Below are 12,514 nucleotides of genomic sequence, written 5' to 3'. Positions count from 1 at the left end.
TCATCTCCTCACTCATGCAGGGTGAGTCCATGTGGGCTCGTGGCCATGTAGACAGGCGTTTGTTGTGCTAGGTTTTTACAGTGGAAAGAGCCTAACTAGTATGGGCATTTTTGTTTCCCTCATTCAGCCTCAGATGTTACATGGAGACCAGCTCTGGCACAGTACTTTTTCCATGGCTTAATGCACAGATGCCTCTTATATTTGACTTCTCATTTCTCTCATTTCTTGAGTTAGATTGTGCTGTAATGTTGCCTAAAACACAGCATATACCTAAATAAATAGCACATGGGTTGTAGTTTAGCTAACTACAATTTCACAATCCAGCCATTTTGATTGGAACTTCAGAAATGTGAATTACATGTGTTCTGTGAGCACTGAGGCTGGGTGAGATGCTGTGTGCTTTTAGAAAGTTCTTCACCAAATGAGTAATGCTGAAAATCAGTCTCAACATTTTGCAACAATGTTTGGTTCTTGGTGTTTTGTATAAAACACAACATGCGGATTTAGAAATGAAAGAACATTCAGTTCTTGTAACATGAGTCACGAGGAGGTGGTATGTGATTGAGAATATACGTGTGCTTTGTTGACTCCAATTTAATCAGAGAGTAGAATATTCATTAAAAACTAACGCTGTGCAGTCTTTGTGCATGGGTATCATCTTAAATAAATCTGTGTTTTCCCACTGCAGCCTATAGAGCTTCACTACTTCCTAGAATTAGGAGTTCATCTTACATTTCTGTAAAGCCGTATTAACTGATAATGAGCTCTTTAACTTGTATCTGTCAGGTGAGCAGAATCATTGCAATGTAATCTTTCATAGTTTCTTTCATTAACTTCTGTTTGGGTGATTTTGCAAGGAAGCTAAGGTTGTTAAGGGAAGTAAGGTTTCAGTTTCATCAGGAGAAAAAACCTTGCTGTGTTGGTGGTACTCTTAGCTGAAGCCTATGACACTGGACTAATGACTCTGAAGTCCACCTGACTGCACTGGTTTCCTGCCATACTTGAAACAGGGGCTCCTAAACCAACTGCAGGACTAACTCCTGTGCAGGATGTGACTGAAGGCATTGGCTGGATTAATTGCTTTCTAAACTACCAGAGCAATCACAAATTCTCATTTGGAAAGGTAATACCTTCAGCCCAGTGTTGGCTTCCTCTACCTGCAGTGTTTCAGGAATCAGGCAGTTGGGCAGTTCAGTATCTTAGAGGGATGCATGTCCTCTGTTGGGAGGTTTGCACTGGTTGCCTTGCATTGTATTTCCTTTCCTGGATGCAGTGGTAATATTGAATACACAGGGCAGATGTAAGAGGGATGTGGTTTGACAGATTTAGTACACTTTTAACTGTGGAGAAACTGTCTTTTTTACAGACGGGTAAAGTCACACTGTGCAGGAATGGGAACTTTACTGTTGTTCTAAGCACACACTTCTTTGGGTTGTTTAAGCTCTTAGCTTTGGTGGTTTAGGATCCTTCATCAAATCAAATACTCAGGGGAGATGAGGTATTCTTCTAATGTCCAGCCCAAGCATTCAGTGTAAGAGTTAATATTTTCACAGATGTTAGATTTTTGCAGGACACCAGTTCAGACCCAGACAGCCTTGAGCATAAGAAGGTCTTGCTCACCGAGTGATTGCATGGATTACGAGGCACACAGGTTGCTGGTGGAAGAGCAAATAACAGTGTATATTCTGTGTTCCCCTAGTGGATGACTATTGCTTTTCTTTATTGCAGCAAAGCCTGAGATTCTCACTCTGGATATACTTAGCAATGGTGTTCTCCAGTGTGTAGCTGCTGGATTCCCAGCCCCTACCATATACTGGTATTTTTGCCCAGGAACTGAGCAGAGGTAAGTTAAGTAAACAAAAGTCTCCAAAGGTTGTTTTAGGTGCAACACATCCAATTGCTAACTACAAATTAAGAAAATGAAATGACTTGGTTACATTCAAATGTTGCATCGTGGTTTTCATCCTTTTTGGCATTGCATTATTTGCAGAATTTTGCAAGAATGCAGGGATACATTTCATTTTTCTCCTTTGTATTCTGTCCTTGAAAGGGGAATAACCAACACTTGCTGTGTAAAAGTAAAAGATAAAGTTTCTGCTGCAAGCTAGCTATGGCTTTTATCAGCTTGGCCCCAGATGACACATGTTCTATATGCAATTTCACAGAATGGCAATCACAGAATCACTTCTGAATATGGCTGTTATAATTTGTTTTACTGTGTAATGAAGTAATTTTTCCAGGCATAATGTAATTAGATTTCTGTTCACATGAAACATATGACAAGTAAACAAGTCCAGTGTTGTTATGAATGAAGTTGGATATTTTTAAAACCGGGTGTTTATAAGAAGATTGTAGAATTTCACTGTGAAGTGAGTGAGCATTTGTGAAGCAAGTTTTAAGGTTTTGCTTGACTTGCCCCATGGTTATATCATACTAGCAAGTAATGGGTCTCCTTCCCACTGGTGTAATTTTTTTAATGTCTGAAATAATTGTTATTTCCTTAATGATTTCAAATAGTTCATTTTTTTAAAATCTTAAATGTGTGTTCGTGTAGTAAATATGTGACATATGAAGGAGAAGCAACACCTTGAGAGAAAAGAACTGGCTGTTTTCTGACTACATATAAGCTTCATGGTGTTCATGTACATCATGGACTTCTTTTGTGCTGTAATAAGATGATTCTTGGGGAACATTTTCAGAAGTGGGTAATAGACCACAACTGCTTGATAATGAAATTAAAAATGTATGTTGAATGGTATAAAACCCATAGAGAAGTTACAGACCTGTAGGTATGTCTAACCAAAAGCAAATGCAAAGACCTCATGGTCTCCAGTTGGGCCAGGCTAAGTGTATGTATCCATTTCTCCCGCTACATACAAGACACGAGTCACCGTGAGAAGGCTGTTTCAGGGTTTAGATCTTCAGCTGAAACTCTTTGTGGACCAGAGTTGTTCAGTTCTCTGTTGGTCTGGCACTCAGGTAGCAATCCATTGCAGGTAACTATCAGTATTGTTTCTCCAGGTGTTTTGATTCACCGACAATATCCCCCATGGATGTCAAAATTGGTTACACGAACTCGTCAGCCCCATCATTTGAGCGGATCCTGGTTGAAAGCACCATTAACGCCAGCATGTTCAGGAGCACCGGCACCGTGTGCTGTGAGGCCTCCAGCAACGGGGACAGGAGCTCTGCTTTCTTCAACTTTGCTATTAAAGGTAACGGCCACAGAACCGCTGGGTCGTGTGTGGCTCTTTCTGGAAAAGGATTTTAAGTGGTTTAGCTGTAAGAAGGTTACAGTACTGTGGCTGAGGACATCATAACATACTACAGCGCATGTTCTGCCTGTCTAAGTCTTGCTTTAATTTCTCAGTGGCTATTGTGGTACTTTTTATGGCACCTGTTCTGCAGTGCAGTAGGTAGGTGGTTTTTTCTGTCTGTGCAACACAGAGGAAAACCACCTACAGCATTACCTTGGCTTTCCCCCTCTCTCTCCCTTTTTCCTGTTTTCCTGTTTTTCTGTTTTGACTATTTAGGCCATCGCTTCTTTTTTCAAAGAAAGATTGCATTTTATTTTAGGTTTTTACAATGTCTCAGGAAAAATGCAGTCCCCAACTCGCCTGGAGCCTTAGTGTCCTGCTGCTATAAAAGAAGTAACAACACCGTACTGCAAAAGGGCTTATGAGTTTTGTAGTGGCATTTGTAGGTTTGTGGGGGAGAAGAAAAACCCACTAGAACATAGATGATTTGAAATGTGTTTGTAAAGCTGTACTCTTCTTTGCAAAACCAAATGTTCTGCTTCTTTTTTTTTTTTTTCTATTATACCCAGATATAACATACAAATAAATTGTGGTGGTTTGACAGGAAATGTGTTTTTTGGGATGCTGTGTTTTGGGTCAATGGATATTCAGGCTTTAATATTGGCATTTAACCTGGCCATTAGGACATGGATCTGCCTCTGAGAACAGGGGGTTAAAAGCAGAGCTCTCCCCTGGGAGGGCCTTTTGGGTTTCTGGCGGGAAAGAGTTCGGGTCTCTGCCCCGGCCCAGCTGCTGGCTGGGCAGGGGGAGGGGAAAGCCATGTGGCCGGGTGAGGTAGGCCTGAGCCTGAGCCCGGGGGTGGAAGGGTGGAAGAGAGAGAGAGAGAGAGAGAGAGACACCGGGAGCCATCGGGCAGCCCCCCCTGAGAGACACAGAGAGAGAGAGAGAGAGAAAGAGCTGCTGCCTGAGACTGTAACCTTGAAACTGGATAAACATGGGCCTGTGCCGGCAGCACGGCTGGGACGGAGAAGAAGGAAGGGTTCAGCCGGCCGCTTGTAGGAGCTTTTAACCCCTTTTTGGAAAATGAGAACTTTACAGATCATTGACCTCTCCTAGAAGATAGAGTGGAAGATGAGGAAGGAATGTGCAAGTGTGAGAGAGTTCTGGGTGAGTGAGAAATAGTGGAAGAATAGAGAAGAATCTTAGTGGGAAGAGATGACAGAGTGGCTTTTGCTGGACTCTTTTTGTACAGCCATGGACAGACCCAAGTTCCTTGTGACACAGAGACTGCATTCTAGGGGGAGGCAATGGCCACAGAACCAAGAGGGTTCAGTGTTGGTGCCCCTCGGCCCCAGGGGGTGAAAAATATGGGGGGGACAGGTGTCCCAAAGGAGAGATTGTGGGGACAGGTGTCCCAAAGGAGAGACTGTGCCTTTTTTGGATCAGGACAGAGCATCCTTAAAAAAGACAACCCTAGAAGCAGCTCTGGTCCATGTTCAGTGGTGAGAGCACTGGACATGGAAAGGAAGAGGTCACGATGGCAGATGTACTCCGGGCGGTGCCACGAGTGACACAGAAACACATGAGGCTTCGATTGTGTTTCCAGGGGAAGCCCATGGTACAAGAAGGACTCCTCTCCTCTTGATGAACTGAGGATTGATTGTTTGAAGAGTGGTGCTGGACTAAGAGTTGGTGATTTGAGGAATAGATGCATTGTATTGGAAATTTGGTGGGGGGAGGAGGAAATGTATTTGTAAGGTTTTCATTTTCCCTGTGTGTGTTCCTTTTATCTCTAGTTGTAGAGTAGTTAATAAAGTTTTGTTTTCTTTCTTCCCTAAGTAAGAACCTGCTTTGCTTATTCCTGGTCACATCTCACAGCAGCTACCAGGGAGAAGGTATCTTCATGGGGGCACTGGCATTGTGCCAGTGTCAAACCATGACATAAATACACCAGATTTGGGGCAGATGGGTTGTAGTAGAATGGTATTTCTTCACTACTTGGCACAACCTCTCCTTGTAAAGACTGTGCTGTAGTGATCATGCTTAGGTGGGGGGCAAAGGGGAGGAGAAGAAATTAGGACTTCAGATAAAAGCTTCTTTCTTTAACCTAACTTCATTGAGATCATGCAAACCCCTTGCATTAACTGATCTTAGTGCCAAACCTCCTGAATGAATGAATCTGAGACTCCAAAGGCATCGAACTGCATGGTTTCTGTGCCAGCTCCGTCTCCCACAGCTCATTCAGGAAGGACATGCTGATAAACCTGGAGCACATCTGGGAAAGTCAAAACCCCAAACTGTATTTCAAAAAGAAGAGACAAGGAAAGGTTTTCACCTGCATCTTTTTAATTTAGTTTTTCTTGTCCAGTATTTTTAGGAGAATTTTCTGTTTCTTTTCAGAGCAAATCCGTACACATACCCTTTTCACCCCTTTACTAACTGCATTTGGAGTTGCTGCAGGACTGATGTGCATCATAGTCATGATTTTGGTGTACATATATTTGCAGGTAAAATCAGAAGCCCCTTTGCCCAAATTAAAAAAGTGTATGAGCTACTTGCTGAGTCTTCAGTAGTAACATCAGTTCTCTTTCTTTTCCAGAAACCCAAGTACGAAGTTCAGTGGAAAGTTGTTGAAGAAATAAATGGAAACAACTATGTTTACATAGATCCAACACAACTTCCTTATGATCACAAGTGGGAATTTCCTAGAAACCGTTTAAGTTTTGGTTAGTTTAGATTTATTTAACTTCATCTGCAAGGTGGAACCTTCAGGTCTCATATGAGACCTTGGTAAAACACAGCAGGGTTTTGTCACAAAGTTGTTGCACAATAATGCAGATAGTGATAATTGCTCATTCTTGCCTTGGGACAAAAGGCAAGCAGACATGTCTGCAATAGCTTCCTTGATATAATAAAATAAAATGTTGAGCCGTACAGGAGGAAGTACTCAAAGTTGTTACAGAGTATTTTGTTTGCTTTATTAGGTAAAACCCTTGGCGCTGGAGCTTTTGGGAAAGTTGTTGAAGCCACTGCTTATGGTTTATTTAAGTCTGATGCTGCTATGACGGTAGCAGTAAAGATGTTGAAAAGTAAGTTGCTGTAGTATATTACACCGTGTTTTCTCTCTTCAATCTGGTTGGTGTGTTGTGTACTGAGCGCTGTGCTTTGCCTTGCAGCCAGTGCCCATTTAACGGAGAGAGAAGCCTTGATGTCAGAGCTCAAAGTGCTGAGTTACCTTGGAAACCACATTAATATCGTGAATCTGCTTGGAGCTTGCACTATTGGAGGTGGGGTTATCTGCAGATTATTGATTATTTCTGTTCTTTTTTAATTGCCAGGAGGGTGAACTTTTTGAGGAAGAATCCCAGGTGCAGTTAGAAGTGTAGAAATTATAAATTTCATCTTAAAATCTTACATTTCATGCTTAGATGGGTTGCAGATCGTCATGATTATCACCTGTGATTTACTGAATCTAGATTTTAGGCTCATCATAAAAACAGTAGTAAGACCAATGTAGCTGCAGCTAAACAGGAAGGTTGCTTTTATTCTCTTTCATGTGAACCGTTGGGTGCTTTCTTCTTGAGAGATAACAAAACGTACGGTATAAATTTTCACCTCCACCACACTGTTCCTCATTAATGAGAAGTGGTTCCTTGTTGGTATCCAAGGTGAAGTCAACAGGCTTGTCTTGTCTAGTCTTCCAGCCTTCTGTTTAAACTGCAAGTGTATCTGTCAAGGCACCACTAAAAGTACAAATTCTAAGCAACAGAAAGTTGAGAAAAGTAATTTTCCAAAAAAAGCATTGCACAACTACAATGTTTTATATTTAGTATTAACTTCATAAGTTTGTTTTCTTACACAATAAAACTACAAAACTTACAGCTACAAAACCTCCTGAAGTGTCAATAGAGTGATAGAAACTTGTATATTTATTTTGTATGCATTTTAATATGAAAGATGGCATTGATTCTTACACATTTTTCAAAGAAAAGAATCTTGTAAAAATTCATAGTTTTAGACAAAGGCAAAACATTTCTCACAATTAATGATTTAAAAACAGGATGAAACAGTTTTGTTCAAGCATCCAACTAAGCCGACTCATGGGCCCGAATGCATATCTCTCTTAGTGGAAAAAAATGTGGTGTCTGTAAGAAAATCACACCACAAACACTTCTTTTGCTATTGTGAAAGCTGTAATTTTTAACTTCAGAAAAATGGAAATAAGCCAGTGAGGTTAGGAAATGATGGTACAGAGTAAACTTAGAGATGAAATAACAGGCAGTGTAATTACATATTCAAGGGCCGTAGCTGGAGTCATTCACTCAAAAGACATATATTTGATCTATAAACATCGATGCTGAAGATGACTTGATTCCCTTTTCTGATTTCATTTTAATATTCTAAGACCTCGTGCAATGTAGTTTTCTGTGGCAGCGGGCTGTTCTGTTTGAATGATTTTTCCTATTATACGGCAGAATATAACACTCTACATCATTTCCAAAACATTACTGAAGGAGTGTGAAGCTCTACTGTAAACAGAAGTGAATCAAAAGGATTAATGTTTGAAGCTTGAGTTACTCTTAACGTTTGGAACAAATAACTTCCTTCAGGAAGTGAGCAAAATCAAACAGATGTGTCTGGCCAGAAACATTATCACATGAAAAAAGAGAAAAAGACTTATTTGTTTAATTTTTATACAATCCTATGCTGTTGAGGGGCAGAACATTAATTGGGACACAGCTTTAGCTGGACCATAGTTGTTCATCTGTGAAAGGGAGGATGCTGGGTTACTTTTCTATAACTTTTCAAGTCTAGACAGTGCTAGACAGTGTGATTTTTTAATAGTCCAGCCTGTGTGCTTCACTGAATGCTAGCTTTATGTAAGGTTTTCTGCTTTAAAAACAATACTCACCAGCTTTCTAAACCTTACATGCATCTACAGGGCCCACTCTGGTCATTACAGAATATTGCTGTTATGGTGATCTTTTGAATTTTCTGAGACGGAAACGAGATTCATTTATTTGTCCAAAACATGAAGAACATGCAGATGCAGCTGTTTATGAGAACCTTTTGCATCAGTCAGAGCCTGCAGCGTAAGTATGACCTGCTGAAATGTACTTGTGTTTTTAGAAGATAGGGAAGGAGGAGAACTCAAAGTTTATTAGGGATAAGAGGTGTGGAGAAACATTTAATGCAGTAGGCTTTGAAGATTCTCTGCTGCACAAGAAAACAATTTAATTAAGAGGCTATTTGTTCAGGGGGTGGTTTATTCCAACAGAGTGTCATTATATACAGAGTGGATTGTATGTGCTCTTTGTTTTTCTTCTTTATCAAATTTTCTGCAGTTATTTCATGCACCTCCTTGGTTCCAATTTTTTGTACATATTTATGTTTATTGCTATTAAACTTTGGTAGTGCTTATTTGGCACTTTGAATGACAATTTCCCCAGTGTCAGGCCATTAGTACCCTGAGTTCTCCCAAATTCCTGCCTTCAGAAATGACTTTTTAAAAAATCAAACCAGTGTCTTAAAATGTCAGCAGCAGGCTGCCACTGACAGCTCACTGCATTTTGTGGTGAAACAACCTGTGTCATGGCTCTGAGATTGCTCTTGTACTTAATTCTCCTGTATATTTTTAACTGCTGTGTTTTATATACCATCCCAGAGTTCTTTCCAAGGGCGTTTCCAAGCAGATTTCCTTCCGTTTGCAAAGTGAGAGACAGCTTACCAAAACCCTCGGGCCATTAAAATATCTGCCCATTCTAAATTTTAGTCTTTTTATTGCCCCAGTGGGCCCGTTACTTTGTGTTGGCAGTCGCAAAAGAAGCAGGCGGACCCAAGGAGCTGGAAAAGTTCTTTATCCCAGCAAGGCATAGTACTGGTGAAGCTGTTTGTGCCATGGCAATAAATGGGTAGCTGGGGATGCCCCAGAGAGGTTGAGACCACTGGGGTGATGAACATAAGGCTGTAATTTGCCATTGGAGGTGTGCTCTCTGTTCAGTGAAGGGATTGTGCTGTTTAAGCATATTGAGTTATTGTAAAATGAGTTTACAAATGGCAAATTGTAAACTGACTTATTAACAGCAGAGTATTTACAAGATTCTCGTGTTAGTATTTACTGCTGCTGAATGTGTCAGATGTGTTTCTGGTGGTAATTAAAGCTATTGGTGATCTCATTGCTCCTTCCCATGTTAGCTCTGTGGTTGCATTTACTGTCCTTAAACTAAGCAGATGTTTCAGGCTAAGGAAGTATATGAATTCTAATGGTAATGAAGTGAAAAATGCCAAAGTACATCCATCATTTCCAAAGGTGCCTAAACTGTATTTATAAACCATATAGTAATGAAAATCTGTACATTTGAATTATATATAGCAATAAGAAAATTTAAACTTAAAAGAATCTAGCAGATGGCGGTCCCAAGACTTGGCTGATCTTTTGAAATACATATGAATCCCCTATGGAACTTGGGAATTTCTGAATTTAACATTTTTTACCTTTTGTCTTCTGCATTTCAATTGCCAATTGAACTGCTGAAATAGTCTGGTAGAAGTTGGCCTAAGCAGAAAAAGGAAGCACTAGCAGATCCTGTGAAACATCTGGATGGTAATATAAAGAGAATGAAGTCTGTATAAACAGTATTTATGTGAATGGTTTTGTTTACTCACCTGAGCCAAACTCCAAACTTTGAGGTGTGCCATTAACTGTACCAACAAACCTCTCTTTCTGTACAGGCATTTCCTCATTTTTTTCACACATCCACAAATTTCCAGTCAACTGATCATCTGTAAATCAGTTATTCAGAAGGTTGGCCTGATGTTGGCTTTTTGTTTGGATAGCTTTTGAGATCTTTATCACTAAACTATGTTTCTTTTGTTCTGCTGCCTCTACAGTGATGTTGCCAATGAGTACATGGACATGAAACCAGGAGTGTCATATGCAGTCCCACCAAAGGCTGACAAAAAACGACCTGTGAAGTCTGGTGAGTTCAGTGACAAGGAATTCTGTTTGCTGATAGGAGTGCAGGAAGACAGACTTCATGGATTTGTTCAGTTTTAGCATATTTGTCTTTTGTGAGTGGGGACAGTTAAAATTCAGTAATTGATGTGAGAAGGCTTGAAAAAGAACAATATGCTAAATTACGGTGTCCTGTATTTCTTCACACTTAAATGGAGTATCAGGATTATTTTTCCTTTTTGGTGATGGGCTATTTATGTGATTCTAGACTGGTACTTACTAAAATTACTGTTTTGTTTAATGTCAAAACAACTCTGCATGATTTCTACATGATTACACTCGCTTAACTCAAAAGCTGTTGTTGTTTACATTGTGTAGGATCCTACACTGATCAGGATGTTACTCTTTCTATGCCGGAAGATGATGAACTTGCTTTAGATGTAGAAGATCTGCTAAGTTTTTCTTACCAGGTGGCAAAGGGCATGAGCTTCCTTGCCTCCAAAAATGTAAGTTAAGAATTTTTCAGAGATGGACAGAATCAGTAGATTTTTTTTTGTCACTTTCAGTGTTTTAATGTGATCTGTGTGTTTAAATGTTGAATATTTCTATGGTCTTTTCAACAAGCACTGCAAACTGATAGGCTCCCTCTCATACCTGAAGCTTTACATGGTGTTGGAGTTAAGTACAGTGCTTATTGGCCAAAAGTGATGTTTTATACCCCCTAAAACAGAGGTCAATGTGAAGCAGTGTTGTTGTATATCCACTGCTGAGGGTAGTAGAATGAGTGCAAAGGTATCTATTTGCATGAGTTTTAAACAGCACTGCACTTGCTGCTTCTCTCATGCAGAATACTGCCTTAAACAGGGGAGGTATCACATTGTGTGCTCTTTTTGTAAGCATGGCTTAATTCACAGGAGATGTCTTGATTTTTAGTTTTCTGGAAAGATAAGATCAGCTTAGAGACCCCCAAAAAATCTTCATTGTCTACACTGAACATAATAGACATTCCTCTGGGTTTCATAGGAGAGGTATTGCATAATAGAAGGGGATTTATAAAGAAGTCTTAAGCACAGCATAATTAGTATCTCCCTGTGGTTATTCTTGCATTTTATTGCAAAAGTGCCATTTAACATGTAAACATTATAACTAATGTAGCTACTACAGATGCACCTTAAATAAAGTGCAAAACCAAACTTAGGCAATTCAAGGAAAGGAGGACAATCCTGGAGTCCTGTGTTACTATTGGGAAATGTATCTCAAATTCTGCTCTGAGGAAAGTGCACGTTAAAACTTGCTTTTGCACTTGTTGTTTTTCTCCCACTGCTCCTTCTTTCAAACCAAAGCATAAGCTTCCCTTAGTTTATTTTTCATCTATCAACACATTCAAAACAGGCCTGACATGCAAACATATTACAAATGAAACACAGATTCACCACACTCCTGCATCCTTCACTGTTGAGGACATGCAGTGCTTAGCACACTCATTTTGTATTCTGTTTTCCTAAAGAGTAGCCTCTGGATCCACCTTGTATCATTCCTGGTGACTTTTTCTTTATAGTCCTTCCATTTTTACGGACACAGTGGCATCAAATAGCAAAGGCAGTAAAGAATGTAACATCACCTCACCTTGAGGATGGGAGGTAATGTGCAGTATCGCTTTGGCAGTGCTGAGTTAACACCTATATCACAGAATTAAACTGCAGTGCACTAATGTGTTACTGGTCTCTTTAGTTGTTGTATACTTACGCTCTTTGGGCTCCAGCAGTTAAATTAGTTAATGCAGACTGCTGTGGGCTGGTAGATAAGGTGCCTCAGGTTGCCTCACATCCTTGAGGCAGGAGGGTCCATGAGCACCAGCACGCAGAGTGCCCAGCTGCTCTTCCACAAGTTCTGAAGGCTGTGCAGGAGTCAGGATAGGAGCTTGTTCTGGGAGGGCAACTGCCTTAAGCACTCGGGTGCCTTCGTCAGAGCTTCCTCCCTTGGACAAAGTCTCTATTCAATGCAAACTGCACTGGTTGTGGAGGAACAAGGCAGAGCCATACTGACTCTTGGCAGCTCCTTTGCCTTACTGCTTCAGTACTGAATGACAGCTTCACATATGCAAAGTGCAGAAGGCATTGTACACAGAGGTGAACAAGAGTCTACCAAAACAGTGGAACTATTAAAAGTCATTCTTCATGTAAGCGTGCTAAAGAGAGAGAAATTAAGTTACTTGTGCAATCTGCGGTTACTTTCTCAGCTTATTTTTCATAACTTTTGATATTTTTGGTCATTTTTTGGCTAGAAATTCCAAAAGTTCTGT

General features: G+C 40.3%; 1 protein-coding gene across 1 annotated transcript in view; it reads left to right on the top strand.

Moving 5' to 3' along the window:
- Positions 1-12,514, top strand: part of KIT (KIT proto-oncogene, receptor tyrosine kinase) — a 56,660-nt gene that overhangs the window by 35,100 nt on the left and 9,046 nt on the right. Inside the window, exons 8-16 of the mRNA XM_054633029.2 lie at positions 1,729-1,843; positions 3,022-3,215; positions 5,658-5,764; positions 5,857-5,983; positions 6,242-6,346; positions 6,434-6,544; positions 8,200-8,350; positions 10,149-10,237; positions 10,591-10,718. Of these exons, the coding sequence (XP_054489004.2) occupies positions 1,729-1,843; positions 3,022-3,215; positions 5,658-5,764; positions 5,857-5,983; positions 6,242-6,346; positions 6,434-6,544; positions 8,200-8,350; positions 10,149-10,237; positions 10,591-10,718 (1,127 nt within the window). The remainder of the gene's footprint in view (positions 1-1,728; positions 1,844-3,021; positions 3,216-5,657; positions 5,765-5,856; positions 5,984-6,241; positions 6,347-6,433; positions 6,545-8,199; positions 8,351-10,148; positions 10,238-10,590; positions 10,719-12,514) is intronic.

Source organism: Agelaius phoeniceus, chromosome 4 (genome assembly GCF_051311805.1).
Source record: "Agelaius phoeniceus isolate bAgePho1 chromosome 4, bAgePho1.hap1, whole genome shotgun sequence".
Taxonomy (NCBI): Eukaryota; Metazoa; Chordata; class Aves; order Passeriformes; family Icteridae; genus Agelaius; species Agelaius phoeniceus.
Note: the sequence above shows the minus strand (reverse complement) of the source record. Positions and strands in the feature narration are given on the sequence as shown.